Below are 17,945 nucleotides of genomic sequence, written 5' to 3' on the forward strand. Positions count from 1 at the left end.
TCAGTCTGACAAGCTGTTTAATCAGTACTTCAAGACTACTTTAAATATTTAAGCATGATGGGAGAATTTCAGTTTTTCTCTACATCCTTAAAGCACGAACACTACAATCATCTACACTGCAGTTAATCTTCATTTTAACATTAATGTGGTTTTTAGACTGCTGTATAGGCGTCTCAATGACTTGTTAAAATGAATATTTTGCAGTTCAGGCAAAACAGACAATCAAAAACAGAATTTTCCATAGTAATTAAAACCGCTTGAGTACAAAGACACGTAAATAGTTTCGCTCCAAAACAATATTTAGTTGTGATAGTGACTTAAATACAGTTATTTTACAACAACACATGATTCCGTCTTAAAACGCTCACTGTTTTAAATATGAAACAAATTAAATATATACAAATAATATTACTTAGAGCATGTAGAGTTAAATTAGTGGAAGACCCAGGGTGGTATCCAAATTTTAATGTCAGTCGTGGCTGGATTCAGTCAGGGAAAACTTCAAAGAGCAGCACTGCAGTAGAGGCAAGTAGAAACTGGAAGACGTAATAACTATTGGGAGTGTTTAAATTAGCGTGTATCGAACAAAGTCTGGCAGTAAATGTCTCGCTAAATGTCCTGGAAAAAAAAGGATAAACTAAGGGAAAATGCCAGATTTTTTTGGGTCAAAGTACAGTTTTGTCATCAGCGTAAGTGATAAAAATTGAGTCTCTATTTGTTAGTGAAGATGTAAGAGATGCAGTCAGGTGTTGGGAAGACATTCACCTCAACTCTAAGGAGGGAATAAAAGGCCTCAGCAACATGCAGGAAACATCACATTACATGACTTCTGCTAAATCTTTCCTTCAGCCTCTCACATATCTAGCAAGGCAGCCAAAGCTTGACGTTGCCTGAAGCTTGTTTATTTTTGTTGTATTCTTTTTAGTCAGCTCTGTTATTATCTTATTCCACTTTCCATTTCACACAGGCACGAGCCTCTCAGGTTGGTTTTCTTGCTGGAACACGTTGCTGCCAGAACGAACGTTGGTTCAGAGGCTGACTGGTCCATGCAGACTTCCTGTCAGGCTTTCAGGTAGCGTCCCAGTGTGAGAGAGTGATATTAACAAAAGGAAAAGGCCACTACTGTCACACAAGAGTCCCAGAGAGTGAAATATCTTCTCATTTCCTCTTCGTTTTACTGCATTTTTTTGGTCTTTCTTTCTTTCTCTCATCCTCCTTGGCATTTTGGGCACAGCTAAGATGCTGTTATTAAAGCTCCTCCAAGTGTAAATATGTAGTTCCAGCCCTGCCCTCTTGTCAAGAGGCCCTCTCACCGCCTTGCTCCCTTGTTTTTAGGCTAAAAATGTTGAGGTCAAAGGGCGACAAATGGCAGCATCTGCAGCTCTGCTCCTCTGCCAGCCTTTGGGTTAATTCCACTGGGGCCTCATGTGGTTGGGGATGCACTGACAAACTTGGTGGCTGTAGTAGAAGCCAGTCTGGCAAACCCGTCTGGGCTTTCTGCAAGGCAACCTGTAACAGCTGGAGACAGGAAGGACGGAGATGAAAAGAGAGCACAGAGAGTGCAGGGAAAGATGACAAAAGGGAGCACAGAAAGAGAAAGATTTTTGAGAAGGGTGAGGTTGAGAGGAGGAAGACCGAGCAGCAGAGCAGAAATAAAAAGAAGACACAGGGGAGATTATCTCTTGGCATGCATACTATTGATTATTCAGATCTGCACATCCCTTTTGGATAAACTCTGAGCCAAGTTTTGTTTGTGTGTGCATCAAAAGATTCTGTGTGAGAAAAAGTATTTTTCCGGAGATGGGAGGATTCTGGGAACTCCCCTTTTAAAAATCACAGTAGGTGCACAGTCTTCAGTGTACCACCTCCTCCTGTGACCAGATGTTGAATAAAACTTTAAAAAAAAAGCTGATAAAAGAATGATGAGAAAGAATAATAACTTCCCTGTGGGTGGGGAAAATGGTTGTGGTTGCAAAAGCTATTCATAAATCCATGCTAAGTTAGTGTTTAACACTCTGAAACCCAAAACCTTCTGGTGGATTTTAAATTGAAGTTTACATTTACACCATTTATCAGAGCCAGAAACTGTATAACGATGGTGAATTGTTGGATTTTCAACTTTCTTACAGTCCTTGAACTACTTCTCTGTGACATGCTATTCTGTCTAAAAGCTAATCTAATCTTAAAATCCTAATAATTTATCAATATCACTTTGTCTCATGTAGACACACACCAAAAATAAAACATTTGATGTAGCCAGATTTTGTAAAGCAGAGTTTAACTGCATGTCTTGTTAGATATTGTCCATCTTTTTGCGTTCCTTAATGTTGTATATTAGCGACTTAATGCTAGCTTTGTCAGGTAATCAGTTAGCTAGCTCAGGTAGCTGCAAACTACACCTTGCAGTTAGCTTAGTGGATGTAAATACTTAGCTAGTGACAGCTAATCTTTACTGGGAACTAGTTAGTGAGTGTGTTTTAATTTTATTTTAGTTTGTGTGTATATCTGCAAATGTAGCCAGCATTTCACATTTTTTGTACAAATTTGCACATAATTTCAGTTTTGTTGTGCTACTTGTAATAATTTATTGTCTGTTTATACAATTATTTAGCAGGATGTAATCATGTCTGGTCAGATATGTTTAGAATATTTCACTGTTCATCTTATGTATATACAAGCTCCACTTAGCAGTTAGCTTAGTGAGTGTAAATACTCAGCTATTATTAACTGATCTTTAGTGATGTGTCTATCTTCATACTGTATATGTAGCAAACACTTTTGAAGAATCAGTTTGCAAGACAATATTTACATTTTACAGAGTTTCTTTTATGCTAAAAAATTTCATGCACATACAACACTTATACTAAAGTTCAGCGTTATTTATTTCAGCTGAAAAAGTTGAGGAAACTGCATTGAAAGGTCACATGCTTGTACGCCCATGAACTTTCCCACATGAAAAGCCATGACTGTAACTCAGTCATATCAAATCTCATGTCTGCTGATGTGTTTTCTTAGTGCCTGTCAGTCCATCTGTCTCCGAGCTGCCTGCCGGCCAGCTCTGATGGCTGCTCTGCTCGCCATCATCCAGCTACCAGCCTCCCTTTCCGGCTCTCTACAGACCTCCGGGGTCAGAGGAAGGCTGATCTCTTGCATGCTGGCTGTGGGAACCACAACACGCATGCAAAACACGCACAAATGTTTAGGACGCCTCATGTCCATAAAAGGTCACATGGAAATGTGAACGAAAGAAAAGTGCCGGGAGAAAGTTTTCCTTTTCTTGTGTGGAATGTTTGACATTTCCATCCAGAGTTTCTCAGTCTTTCCTCATCCCAGAGCTCGCAGGGTGAAGAGCTGTGACACCGCCCCGGTGGCCCATCTGAGGCACCATATACTGGAGCTGTCCTCCCAGTTTGAACTACTGGTTAAGGTGACTCATCATGAACTGACATACAGATGTGCTGCTGTTGAGCTATAGCAATTAATTTAACACTGAATTGTCATTACACTAATTTGTGCACACTTTCCTCTGAATTAAAGTCACCATCTTACCGTAGCTACAGCTCCAAAACAGTAGAGCTTTTCCGACTTGTAAATATTCATCAGAGCCATCCTCTTTTGACTCCAGAGTCCATGATAAATCCCCTCCATTGGTACCAATACAGTCTCTATAAAGAGTACTCGCTCCCCTTGGAGGTTTTCCCCATTTTATTGCTTTTCAACATTGAATCACTGTGAATTTAATTTGGCTTGTTTGGAAAGAGAGAACAAAATGAAGACTATTTGATGCCAAAGTGTCTGGCTCAATAATAGATAAATACTGACTTTTTTTTAAATTTATTGACATTATTTTGTAGAAATCTGTTTTCCCTTTTACACAAGAGAATCTTTGTTGTAATTCTTGTTAAAAAAAATCCATTTTATATTGACCACGATTCAGGGCGGGTGAATACTTTTTATAGACCGTATACTTTATAGTCTCTTAAATCTCTTTATGAGTGTATTCTGGATTAATGCAGTTATACTGCTGTCTTTTTGTGGTACAATGGGACTGCTGTTAGTACAGACAAGTGCAGCGCATCTGGAAAATTGTGCTACATCAGATACAAGAGTTAACATTTTATGCAACTGTGAAAATAATAAAAGAGGAGCTCCAATGAAGAGTTTGGATGTAATCTTGGAGACAAACTTGGATACTATTTCTTAGAACTGTGATTTAAAAATAGAAAGTAGATATTTTCTGTCTTTTAGAAATATTAGCAGAACTGATTTTGTCATATTTTGGTGCCACAACAATTGGTGTCAACATTGAATTCCAACTGCTGTAAGTGCAAATATTAAGCCATAAAGACAATACATGATTAATGCTGCTCCCCATACAGTTGCAGAACGTTCTTGTTAATGACTAGAAAATGTCTATTACTGTGTCTATGATTAACTTTTATGGCTTCAGGCAAAGGGGTTTCTAAAAGAATCTGTTTGGCAGAGACCCACAGTGCAGATTCTTGAGATAATTTAACCCCCAGAGGAGACAATCTGTCATTGCCATAAGGAAAAGGGGATAAGCAAGGCTACTTTGGCTTCCAAACTAGACAGATTCCTGGATTTTTCTATGCCGACCTGCAGGTGTTGCGGTTGAACCTCTTGCCCTGCCGAAGACACGACTCTGGAGTTTCCCTGCACTGGCACAGGCAGGTGTCGGGGTTCAGCGGCTGATTTCCAGGACAATCTGCAGCGCAAACGCAGCCACACAGCTCGTCATCCCACCGCTGGCGAGCAGGGCAAAACTTCCCATCAGCGGGGCCTTCACACTGGCATTCACCTGGGAGAAGATCAACCACAGAGGAAAGGTGGGAATGTAGGTTTGTGAATTTAATCTTTATCAGATATTGCACTGCAAAACCCCCTCAGCACTGACATATTTCATAGTCGTGCTCCTACATGTTAGATATTTGCGTAACCCTGCTTCCCAAAACTTCTCTCAAACTGTTTATTTTTCTGTCTCCTGTTTTACTTTCAGATTGACAAGCCTTGAAATCCAGATGTGGCCTCAAAAAATATTCATTTTTGAGCACTTTTTAATGCGATTGCTCTGTGATATTTCCTCCCTATATGTTACAGCATATGTACACCAGGCCTTATGCTTCTTACAGGTGTTATGGTCCAGTTTCCAGCCTGGATCACAGCTGGTTTCGGTGAGTCCGTTTTGACAGATGCACTCGCAGGTCGAGTGCTCCAGAACCCTGTTGGGCCCACAAAGAGCCAGGAGGCCTGAGTCCAGCACCTCTGGAAGAAAGTGGAAAAATGGTATTTAGTCACTTTTTCTAGCTTTGTTTTGTCTTTCTGTTGTTAATTTAGCTTATTTGCCGAAGTTGGGGTGGCGCTTTGTAGATGGTAATCCAGTACGCTGTAGATATATCTCCACAGCTATGCAGTGGATTGTTTTTGAAGCAGTGTTGGGAATCGCAGCTCTTTGAAGGGAGCCGGATGTTATGGTTCTGTTTGTTTCTGAGGGAAATTCAAAGGAGCGACTTGTGGTTCTCTGGACTGTTTGGCTAGCCGGCCCCATGACCGTCCGATGTCCCAAATGGCCAAATCAGCTCAAACAGTGCAGCTGTCTACAGAGTAGCCTGCATGTGAGGCGTTTAGGGAACATCGAAAAAGTGTAGTATTTACTGAAAATCTGCATGTGAGGCAATTATTGCTACAGAAAAATTTCCAGGGTCACACTTGCCACTGCTAAACTGCGTTAATCTCTGCTTGCACATCAGCCAAATGTGTCACCAACGACCAAAAGTACATTTTAAATCCGTGAGAAACGGTGCAGTGAAGCCAGCACCATCTCACATTTGGTCAATTTTAGCGACAGAACCATCACACTCGACTTCCAGGACTGCTGAAACTTTCTGTTTTTACAATTTCTGGTCCTAATAAATTGTAGCCTCGCCGCGCTAGACCCCATGTTCTGAAGGCACAAGGGTCTAGGCACGCTCGACAGGGACGGAGGCGGGCTAAAAGGTTGTCTATCAAATCCCTCTGCAGCAATTGGGTAGGTATACAACCAATCAACGCAACGAATAGGCTGACGTAGTTCCTAGAGCACCGGCGGATTGTGGCCATAGACTGTATATATAGTGGACGAAGCATCTGGCTCCAGAATTGAAGCCAACCCGGAAGTGTCAAAAACTTGCAATATCCCGCCGTCTGCTCGGGTTGGCTCCAAAAAGCTTTTGCTCCATAGACCCCAATTCATTTTTGGAAAAAATAAAATTTGATAGACTGATTTTCTACAGCTCAGGATTTTTTTCCCGTTAGTTTTCATGGTCAGGATGAGAGATCAGGTGGCTGATCCTAAAATAAATCAATACTGAATTTTAAATAAATCGTTAAAGTTGGCGGAGCCAGGGGGTGTGGCTATACTTGATAGACAGCAACAGAAGCCTCTGCGGTAAAATGTGGGCGGGATAAGAGAGTCCTCAGCCAATCCTGCCACTAGTTGCTCTCCGGTCCAGCGTGTTTGATGACGCTTTTTACGTCACTGGCTCCAAAAAAATCCAAAACGGAGACCAGGAAGTAGCAAAATCCGGGCTTCATTTTCTCGGCGTTGAAACCAACGGGTGACGTCACGGTTAGTTTACGCCTGATTGTGGCTAAGTCCCATTTGCTTCCCAACCAGCAGAGCCAACTGGTATATTAAGGATCTGCCATATCCCGTCGGCATAAGTCCAAATACGTCTTTCTTCTCAATGAAACACTTCAGTGCCGTCCTTTGTTTATCTTTCAAGTTGAATTTTAGCTTCAAATATTTAAGGGCTGTGGCCAAAGCCCAGTCGAAAGATAACTGTTTATTATGCGCCGGTTGTTTCTGTCAGAATCGTTGCGCCTCTGTCCTCACTTCGTTACGCCCGCCTTCTGACTCTACACTTCACGGTGATTGGTCCGGCCAGTTTTAGGAGCATCCAGCCTCGAGCCTTATGGAGGGTAACTGGACCCACCCTGGCAGAGAATTAAATTCGTTGCCGTGGGTTGTCTAGCGCGGCTAGGCTAAATAAATTGTGCAGTGTTGGTAATTGCTGCCAAAAAATACAAGATTATTTTTTCGCGTTGCTGTTGGTTGCAGCCTCGTTACTAGTGGCTTCACAACTGCACTGCTAAGTGTGGAATCTTCAGATTTATACAGAATCTGTTGAGCAGAAGCTGTACTTTGTGGGGATGTCGAATAGATCGCTGATGAGTAGTTTGAGAACCATTGGAAAGTTGAAAACCCAACAAATATTCCACTTAAATAATGTAATTGTGGCCGAATGCTGGCATGATAACAAGCGGAGCTATGAACATCTACCAAACCTCAGCATCTTTATGATTTACATTTAGCTAAATGTCAGTCATTAACATGGTTTGTACTTCAGCAAATGTGTAAATGCGAATCCTTGTTTCACAGATGCAATTAGAGGCAAGCAACTACAACAACTGTGGTTAAAGCAGCAGAGAGGAAAGCATTTTATTCCCTCCGTAGGTGGTCAGCTGCACTTGTCACATGGCTGTGGTGAAGAGAAGAAAAGTTGGTGTGGAACCATTTATTTTAGGCGTGATTCGTTTTGCCCTACTATTCCCAGGAGCTGCATATGCATGAAAAATAACTTTGTGTTTGTTGTCATCCAGTCTGCTTTTAAGACAATGCAATGTTCGTTTATTATGAGAAAAATGAGCTGAAAGTGGAAGGCGCTGTAGCTCGCTACATGATTGTACAAGTGAAATACCACAAAGACGCTTTTAACTGTTAGATCTGAAGAAACGTCGCCTCGGGAGGAATTTGTTTCGCATCACTTAATATGATGCCCAGGCACCATCCTCATCATTTGGCTCTGCTGGTGGAGTTTTTCTTTTTTGGGAAAATGCATCCAGGTCACATGCCAAAACTTGCTCAGTGGAGCTTTGTGGTTGAGAGCTGTGACCCAGTTAAAAGGCAGTGTCCACTTTTAGAAGTAAAAGCACATTTCTATCAGTGAGATGACCCTTCTGGATGTTCACAGCATGTTTAGAGGACTATTTGCACTTTGCATGAGTAAAATCTAACAAAATTGTGCTTGTTTTTAGGTTTCCTGAGCAGTGATTTAAGCTCTGCTGTAGATTTTTGAATGTTGCTTGTTTAACCCTCAGTTCTCCAAACTTTTTGCTCCTGTTGCATTTTTACTCACTGTGGGATCATTTTGCACTGTGATATAAAGTCCTGCACCTCCATGGAAACAGGACAACCATGAAGAAAGCGAGATGATCATAAATGTCTTCTCCGCAGTATGGCACAGTTAGAGTGGCATAAAACGTAAAATTAGGAAAAATGAAAGTTGAATTTGTTTAATCATTTCATTTACAAAAATCTAAAAGAAAACCATGAACATGTGCAGCTATTTTTCAAGTGACCCACAGCTGTTAGGAATACTGGAAAAAATAATCGTGACTCCGCATACTATAGATATTTTACTAATTTCATTTGTTTCCATACTTGCTTCCTATCTGCTTGTTGGAAACACGGCCTGCAGTTCAGCCAAAAAGTCCCTGAATTTTTATCGCAAATGAGTTACTGCTTCTCAATTGTGCTGTGGAGAGCAGAATATTCTGTCTTTTGCAGAATCTAAATTGCGGTAACAGTTTATTTTTGATGAATATTTAAATTTATAAGAAGCTTTTAGGCTTAGATTAGCTAAATTATACAAATGGAAGCTCACATCCCACATGGTAACGTGAAAAAGCTGACAGTTTTTGCAGGTTCTGACTCTGATAAATGGTGGGATTCTGGAGTTTTTTTGCAAAAACGACATGCTTTTTAAACCTGCTGGCAGGGTTTGGGACTCAGAGGGTTAACAACCTGGCTTAATTAGGGTCCGAGCACCGAGGGTGCGAAGGACAGGCGGTGCCAGGGCACCGACTGTCCAAGGCACCAGCGGTGCCAAGGACCCTATTGAAACCCTAGGGTTTATTATTATTAGGGTCCGAGCACCGAGGGTGCGAAGGACAGGCGGTGCCAGGGCACCGACTGTCCAAGGCACCAGCGGTGCCAAGGACCCTATTGAAACCCTAGGGTTTATTATTATTATTATTATTATTATTTTTTTTTTTTTTTTTTTCTCCCGTAAAGTAAATTGGCTTTTTGGCGGCCTTATCATACTCCAAAACGCGTGAAATTTGGCATGCACATCAGGACTGGCGAAAAATTTGATATTTTATGGGAGTTGCGCATGTGCGTGGCAAAATGGCTCTATAGCGCCACCTGCAAAGTTGAAAAAGTAGTCATTAGGCCAACTGCCACAATGTTTCATGTACAGCTACAATATTTGGTGGGCATATGCAGAACATCTGGACACACCAAAAAGTCAATTACAGCCACGCCCTAAACCCAACAGGAAGTCGGCCACCTTCAATTTGCTGTAAATTTTTCAAACTTAATCGCTCCTCGGGAAATGACTTGCCTTTTTGGCGGCCTTATCATGAACCAAAACGCGTGAAATTTGGCGTGCACATCAGGACTGGCGAAAAATTTGATATTTTATGGGAGTTGCGCATATGTGTGAAAAAATGGCTCTATAGCGCCACCTGCAAAATTGAAACAGTGGTCATTAGGCCAACTTCCACAATGTTTTATTTACAGCTACAATATTTGGTGGGCATATGCACCACATCAGGACACACCAAAAAGTCAATCACAGCCACACCCTAAACCCAACAGGAAGTCGGCCATCTTGAATTTGCTGTACATTTGTCAAAATTTATAGCTCCTAGTGGATAAGTCTGAGAGAACTGAAATTTGGCCAGTACATGCACCAGACCTTTCTGATGAAAAGTTATCAAAAACTCAACCAGAAGCCAAAAGGTGTGACCATGGCGGAGCCTCAAACAACTGATCCTTCGCCATGAAACAGGAAGTGGTGTCTAATTCTTCTCAACATGCTCCAATCTGCCTGAAACTTTACATGTATGATGACAGTCCTGTCCTGATGTCATCCACATAGGGATATTCATTGACAGTCATAGCGCCACCTTGTGGTTTCAGGAAATAGACATCTTTTACACTTTCATGCCCTATTGTTACCCAGTTGATCATATTCACTTCAAATGCAGTGACAACAGCCTAAACACATTGATGATGCATCCCAGTGAAAATGGTGACTTGTCATCAAAGGGCGTGTCTGTGGCGGCCAAACCAATTTCGATGTTTCGCCATGAAAATTTAACGATTCATATCTCAGCTGAACAACATCCTATCTGCCTCAGACTTCACATGCTGGATACCAGGTCCAGTCTGAACACATCCACACTCATAAATTTTGAAAAAGTCATAGCGCCACCTGTTGGTAATAGTAAGTTTAAGGCCTTATATTTTCAGGTACAATGGCCCCAAACTTGGTGATATCATGCTGGAAATTGGTCAGTCGAGTCTTCACCTCTTGACAATCACACACTGTGAAGGGTGTGACATTTCATGTAACGCTGTTGCCGTAGCAACCAAATATCGCCATGAAAAACAAAGCCCTTTCTGACAGGTTAGGAATACTCCAATGCTCACAAAAATTACCACACACATCACCATTGACCCAAGGAACAACACTGTATGCATCTCGGCACTGCACATGCTATAGCGCCCCCTACAGTATTTTTAACAAACAGCCCCCCCAGCACGTTTCACCTACATCCATGAAATTTGGGAGGCTTATAGAGGACATCAGGACGCACAAAAAAGCCTCTTGGAGCCATGTCCTAAACCCAACAGGAAGTCGGCCATCTTGGATTAATTGTGAGATTTTTGATGATTTTTCTCATTTTTGAGAGTTAATACCTCCTAGGGGATAATTCCAGGAGACCTGAAATTTTGTCAGTCCACACAGCAGGACTTGGTTTGGAAAAGTTATCAAAAGTTTAACCAGAAGCCAAATGGCGTGGCCATGGCGACCATCAGCGTTTTGATGCTTCGCCATGAAACATCAACTGCTGTATAACTCTCCTCTGCATGCTCCAATCTGCCTCAAACTTTCCATGTGTGATCACAATCCAATCCTGATCACATCTACAGGCCAACAGACACTCTCAGTCGCAGCGCCACCTGATGGAGGGACAGTAAATGCTGTATAACTGGCCTCTACATGATCAAATCAGCCTGAAACTTTTCATGAGTGATCAGAGTCCAACCCTCATCACATCCACTGTGTGAAATACACTCTGAGTTACAGCGCCACCTGGTGGATAGACAGGAAATGCTCTATAACTGCTCTGAACATGCTACAGTCTGGCTGAAATTTTAAATGTATGATTGGACTCTGGTCCAGATGCGATTCAGAGGCCGACATACACTCTCAGTCACAGCGCCACCTGGTGGACGTGCGTGGATTCACGACCAGTGTGGATGCGAGGACCCGTCCATCGCTGCTTGCAGCTTTAATTATTATTATTATTATTTTTTTTTTTTTTTTTTTTCTCCCGTAAAGTAAATTGGCTTTTTGGCGGCCTTATCATACTCCAAAACGCGTGAAATTTGGCATGCACATCAGGACTGGCGAAAAATTTGATATTTTATGGGAGTTGCGCATGTGCGTGGCAAAATGGCTCTATAGCGCCACCTGCAAACTTGAAAAAGTAGTCATTAGGCCAACTGCCACAATGTTTCATGTACAGCTACAATATTTGGTGGGCATATGCAGAACATCTGGACACACCAAAAAGTCAATTACAGCCACGCCCTAAACCCAACAGGAAGTCGGCCACCTTCAATTTGCTGTAAATTTTTCAAACTTAATCGCTCCTCGGGAAATGACTTGCCTTTTTGGCGGCCTTATCATGAACCAAAACGCGTGAAATTTGGCGTGCACATCAGGACTGGCGAAAAATTTGATATTTTATGGGAGTTGCGCATATGTGTGGAAAAATGGCTCTATAGCGCCACCTGCAAAATTGAAACAGTGGTCATTAGGCCAACTTCCACAATGTTTTATTTACAGCTACAATATTTGGTGGGCATATGCACCACATCAGGACACACCAAAAAGTCAATCACAGCCACACCCTAAACCCAACAGGAAGTCGGCCATCTTGAATTTGCTGTACATTTGTCAAAATTTATAGCTCCTAGTGGATAAGTCTGAGAGAACTGAAATTTGGCCAGTACATGCACCAGACCTTTCTGATGAAAAGTTATCAAAAACTCAACCAGAAGCCAAAAGGTGTGGCCATGGCGGAGCCTCAAACAACTGATCCTTCGCCATGAAAGAGGAAGTGGTGTCTAATTCTTCTCAACATGCTCCAATCTGCCTGAAACTTTACATGTATGATGACAGTCCTGTCCTGATGTCATCCACATAGGGATATTCATTGACAGTCATAGCGCCACCTTGTGGTTTCAGGAAATAGACATCTTTTACACTTTCATGCCCTATTGTTACCCGGTTGATCATATTCACTTCAAATGCAGTGACAACAGCCTAAACACATTGATGATGCATCCCAGTGAAAATGGTGACTTGTCATCAAAGGGCGTGTCTGTGGCGGCCAAACCAATTTCGATGTTTCGCCATGAAAATTTAACGATTCATATCTCAGCTGAACAACATCCTATCTGCCTCAGACTTCACATGCTGGATACCAGGTCCAGTCTGAACACATCCACACTCATAAATTTTGAAAAAGTCATAGCGCCACCTGTTGGTAATAGTAAGTTTAAGGCCTTATATTTTCAGGTACAATGGCCCCAAACTTGGTGATATCATGCTGGAAATTGGTCAGTCGAGTCTTCACCTCTTGACAATCACACACTGTGAAGGGTGTGACATTTCATGCAACGCTGTTGCCGTAGCAACCAAATATCGCCATGAAAAACAAAGCCCTTTCTGACAGGTTAGGAATACTCCAATGCTCACAAAAACCTGGTGGATAGACAGGAAATGCTCTATAACTGCTCTGAACATGCTACAGTCTGGCTGAAATTTTAAATGTATGATTGGACTCTGGTCCAGATGCGATTCAGAGGCCGACATACACTCTCAGTCACAGCGCCACCTGGTGGACGTGCGTGGATTCACGACCAGCGTGGATGCGAGGACCCGTCCATCGCTGCTTGCAGCTTTAATATTACATTTGTTGCTTCACATGCATTTAAACATTCTCAAATATCCTGTAAATGGTTAAAACTAAGTTGAATTTGTTGAAGGGGAGTTTAGCGTTTTCTGCATGACTGATTGGCAGCCCTGTAAACATAATTTGGTGTCACAGGAAGATTTAAACCTTTTGGATTTGTCTCCTTAAGGTCTTGACCCTCTAGTTGGGAACCACTGACAGTCTAGACAAAATACCAGAAGCTGACTAATTTGACCGACATGACTCAAACACACTTACCCGTTTCTCTGTCAGAGTAGTTAACGGTGTCTGTGGAGACGCACACACAGTTCACTGGATCCCAGAACGACCCCGAGGCGCAGGGCAGATCGGGAGGCGAACACCTACACAGCACAGTATTATGAAGGCTCATCTACACCACTTGTGATTCACTGATGTTTGTAAATGCGTCACCGTTCGCTCTCACTCACAGGTGATCCGTCGCTGCTCGTCTGATGATGGAGTGGAGCGGCCGCTTGGGCAGGCATTCGCACGAAGTGTGGTTGATGAAGGTCACCATGACGACGGAGCGATCCATCCTGGGTGGGGACAGCTCCATCAGCTGGCAGCGAGAAGGGTAACGGTAAGTGTGTGTGTGTGGCTAAAACTGCATGCTGTGGAACAAAGCAGGCTTTCTGTGTTGTTTCTGCTCTTTGTTTTCTTTCTTTTTCGCTGCTGCTCTCATAACAACGTTGCCTGAGATGTGTGTTGCAGAGATTGATGTCATGGTTACAAGATTGTGCAACTGTGCGTGACACTGTGTTGACTTGACGTCCAGCAGCAGCCAGACGGTGTCCCATAGGAGCAGGGCGGGTTGAACTTCTGATGAGCTAGTTATATAACTGGGCAGATTAGTTTCTGTCCTCTTTCCTGAGCCAGTTTGAGGTTCAGGAGCACAAAAAGGAGCGCACTCAAGCCGTGGAGCGTGATTAAATAATTCAAGTGCTAAAAATTGCATGACTCGGCGTCCCGCCTCAGTGCTTACCGTCTTGTTGACAAGCGTGTGACTTGTGTTGGTGCAGTAATAGGCCTCGTTGGTGCAGCATCCGCCGCAGCGATGCAGCGCCACACAGCGAGGGATGTAGAACTGACTGGTGGATTCTGGGTATTCTTTAGCGACCTCGACGCAGACCTCTCTGGGCTGGCACGAAGTTCGCTGGACCTCCTCGAGGATGACTGAAAACAGTAGGATTGAGTAACTGGATTTTGTTTGCGGACATTCGAACACATGAGAGCCTTTTTTCTGAAATGGAATACTTGAAGGTTTGGGCGCAGGCAATCATCAAGCCTCTTGAATACCACCTAGTTTTGTCTGTCTCCAGTACAATGAAGTCCGTCTGGAAGCCCATAAAAACATGGTTTCTCTGGTTATGTCACCACTGGATTATTTCTTCACTCAGCTCTAGTGTTTTCAAATACTTAAAACGACATGAAATGTTGTTTGAATCTACCTTCAAGTGATTCAGTAGTTTACATTTTGTGTGTTTACCTGCCAAAGTCCCATCCACTTTGTAAAGAGCCTCCTCCCTCAGCTTGACCCACAGATCGTCATTGTTGGAGTGGCCTAAAGGGCTCGCAGAGGAGGTGGAAAAAGACGGGGAAGAGGGTGAGGAGGACGTGTGCCAGGATTTCTTCCTCATGCACTGCTGAATCAAACTGTATTCAGGGTATAGAAGCTGCAGCAGCTGATCCACACTAGTTACTGTGTCCAAACTGGGCTGATCATCTGACGGCACCGGAGCCTGGCAGAAAACAGAATTTAAAAAAAAATGAGACTTCATATGTGACAGATGTTGTAATAGGAGTTTATGTGTTGCTGCAAAGCTTTGCATGGACAGATAAAATCATAAACAGGGAAAAGTTTAAGGAGGCAGTAAAAAGTCTAAAAGACACAAACAAGCTGCCATTGACTCGTAAGACGCAGATTTCAAGTCCAAAAGGCTGTTTTTGGTTATAAAACACATGTTTCATATGTTGAAGGGTTAGATTTGAAAATGATAGGTGTGTTTTTTTTAGAGGAATACTATCAGTTACTACAGAATTTACACTGTCAGCATTGCTGGTTTGTGCTGGATAAACACTGAATACCTCAACTGCCAATGTGTTGTAACATGTTGCTGTTGGCTACTGTTAGTTTTTGAGAGTGTGCGTGTCCTCTCTTCACCCACACACGCTTATTGTTGCATTTGAGTACGCGGGGGAATCAGCAAACACTGTTTTCTTTCTGCCTCAGTGTCATTGCTCTTTTGTGCTGTTGTGCAAGCTCGATGCTTTAAAGCTTCACTTAAGGCAAAGCGATAAAAGTTGAGAATATGTGCCCTTGAGTATGACGCTGTAACGTGGCCCAGTTTACACATAACGGGTTCGGTTTTTGTATGTTTGTCATAAGCTGGCCTCCAAAACAAGTTGACCTTCTGAACTCTCGGCAGTTTCTGGATGTTTTTTGCTCCCGCTCACTGTGAGCTGATTTTTTCTCACTGCAATCTAAAGTCCTGCACCTCTATGGAAACAGAACAACCATGAAGAAGGAGAGAAACTTCAGAAATGTCTTGTGTGCATTAAGACACAGATATTATGCTATAAATCATTAAAAAAAAGTGTGATTATTTATTTCAAAAATGTAAAAAAAAACTGGAATCAACCCGTACAATATTTTTCCAAGTGTCCACAGATGTTACCAATAGTGGAAAAAGTACATATATTTAAATTTGTCATCTGTTTCCATACTTGTCACATCTGCTAACACAGCCTGCAGCTCTTCTAGTTCTCCAAAAAAATACTAGAATTTTGTTCTCATCACTGTTGATCGTCACTGATAACTACAGTTGCCAGAGAGCATCGAGTTTTTTCCGTTTTCACAGAATCTAATTAGCGCAAGCTCTTTACTTTTGGGGGATTTTCAAATTTCGACATGTAGAATATGTTGTTTTTGATGAATGAAGCTTCGGTTTGGTTTCCTGACAGAACAGCGCCCCACAGATAAGCAGTTCAAGAACCGTTGAAAAGCGGAAAACCCAGGTCTGATAAATGATTGATGTTTTGGCAGTTCTTTTCAGATAACATGCCTTTCAAGTTTACTGGTGGCTTTAAGGGTTCAGAGGGTCAAACAACCTGCCTGCATTCCTGTACGTTAGCTGCCTAAACGTTTCAAACATCCATCAGCTCTTCCACTTTACTGTTTTGTGGTGGACCAGGCCCGTACAGGAAATCTCAGTTTACAGGAGATATCGCTCTATAAACCATTCCTGCAGTGAGTCATCCTCGTAATTATTTTTCTGCCAGCGTGATAGATGACTGCTGTACTTCATAGCAGTACAGTAGATGAATGATGAGGTTAGCTGTCTGACAGACTGGCTAATAGAAGCTGCTGTATCATCTGTGGGATATTAACTGTCAGCGAAGAGTTGTTATTGTTGTTGGAGTGCCACATATTAATTCTTCCTCCAGGGAATGAGGGTGGTTGTTTAGTTTCCCAGGCTGAGAAGGAGCGGACTGGCACAGCTGGCATTACCTAAGCAGAAACCCGACCTCCATGTTGCTATCAATCTCTCCATGTATCTCTTTCTGTCGACCTCCTACTCCCTCTCGGTTTCTCTTCATCCATCTCATCTGTATCAACATATTTTTCTATCATTATTTACCTCCCCTTTTGGTTTCTTTCTCACAGTTGTCAAAGATGAAACATTCACAATTCCTCCACAACAGCAGCTATATGAATTGTATTTCTCTGTACTTTGCTGCATTCATTTTACCCTCTACCTTTACAAGCCTTCCCAGGCCGGCTGCTGAGAAGCGTCCCTACGTCATGATGCTGCCACCACCGTGCTTCACAGTATGGATGGTGTGTTTGTGATGATGTGCAGTGTTTGGTTGGCTGCCAAACTTAGAGTATCGTATAGTCTAATGGCCTAAAAGCTTAATTCAGATACCATCAGAATGAAAGAGCCTTCTTCCACTTGACTTCAGAGTCTCCCACATGACTTCTGGTGAACTCTAGTCCAGATTTAATAGTAATTTCTTTAATAATTAATTTTCATCATCAGAGGCTTTCTCTTTGTCTCTCATAAAGCTTTGACTGGCGAAGAACAGACAACAGTTGTTTTACAGTTGTGTTGTTTTTCCTGTCTCAGCCGTTGAAACTTGTAACTCCTTCAGAGGAATCATAGGTGTCTTGGTGGCCTCCCTCACTCGTCTTTTTCTTGCTCTGCCACTCAGTTTTTGAGGACGTCCTGCTCTAATCAGATTTATATGTGTCGTATTCCTTCCGTTTCTTAATGATGGATTTAACTAGACTCCAAGCGATATTCAGAGACTTGGAAATGTTCTCGTGTCCTGACTGATGCTTTTCAACAACCTTTTCACAGAGTTTCTTGGAGTGTTCTTTGTGGTGTGGTTATATTGAGGAGTACCAATTCAGAGGCTGGACTTTCCAGATCCAGGAGTCTTTATACTACAATCACTGAGACACATTCACTAACCTCATATGATTTACACTTCACCAATTATGTGACTTATAGTCACTTTGTAAGTTAATACTTAAGCGATCACTTATTTTACGTTTAATGGAGATGCTTTTTCTTGGCACTGTATATACATAGATGTATTCATGCCACTGTACATTAGAAGATGTTTTTTTCTTTCAAAATCTTCCCACATTTCCTCTTTCTCTTCCCTTTTCATGTGTGTTGTAATCTGATCACATGACATGAGGTCATTGCCAAGAGACTGTGAGGTCACAATGGACGAATGACCGTTTGTCAGGGGTGTGTCCAATACTGCTGGCATGTAGACACAAGTATGTACCCACACCC

The 17,945-nt window shown here is 42.3% G+C and overlaps 1 protein-coding gene and 1 long non-coding RNA gene across 2 annotated transcripts in view; one reads left to right on the top strand and one right to left on the bottom strand.

Annotated features, from left to right (window-relative positions):
• Positions 1-17,945, bottom strand: part of LOC110968913 (vascular endothelial growth factor C-like) — a 22,550-nt gene continuing 4,605 nt past the window's right edge. The window contains exons 2-8 of the mRNA XM_022218927.2: positions 14,624-14,876; positions 14,120-14,310; positions 13,566-13,696; positions 13,375-13,478; positions 5,149-5,283; positions 4,618-4,819; positions 1-1,518 (exon numbers count right to left, since the gene is read on the bottom strand). Coding sequence (XP_022074619.1) covers positions 1,407-1,518; positions 4,618-4,819; positions 5,149-5,283; positions 13,375-13,478; positions 13,566-13,696; positions 14,120-14,310; positions 14,624-14,876 — 1,128 coding nt within the window. The 3' untranslated portion in view covers positions 1-1,406. The remainder of the gene's footprint in view (positions 1,519-4,617; positions 4,820-5,148; positions 5,284-13,374; positions 13,479-13,565; positions 13,697-14,119; positions 14,311-14,623; positions 14,877-17,945) is intronic.
• Positions 13,593-17,945, top strand: part of LOC110968915 (uncharacterized) — a 20,950-nt gene continuing 16,597 nt past the window's right edge. The window contains exon 1 of the long non-coding RNA XR_007939597.1: positions 13,593-13,717. This is a non-coding gene — a long non-coding RNA (uncharacterized LOC110968915). The remainder of the gene's footprint in view (positions 13,718-17,945) is intronic.

Source organism: Acanthochromis polyacanthus, chromosome 22 (genome assembly GCF_021347895.1).
Source record: "Acanthochromis polyacanthus isolate Apoly-LR-REF ecotype Palm Island chromosome 22, KAUST_Apoly_ChrSc, whole genome shotgun sequence".
In the NCBI taxonomy this organism is placed as follows: Eukaryota; Metazoa; Chordata; class Actinopteri; family Pomacentridae; genus Acanthochromis; species Acanthochromis polyacanthus.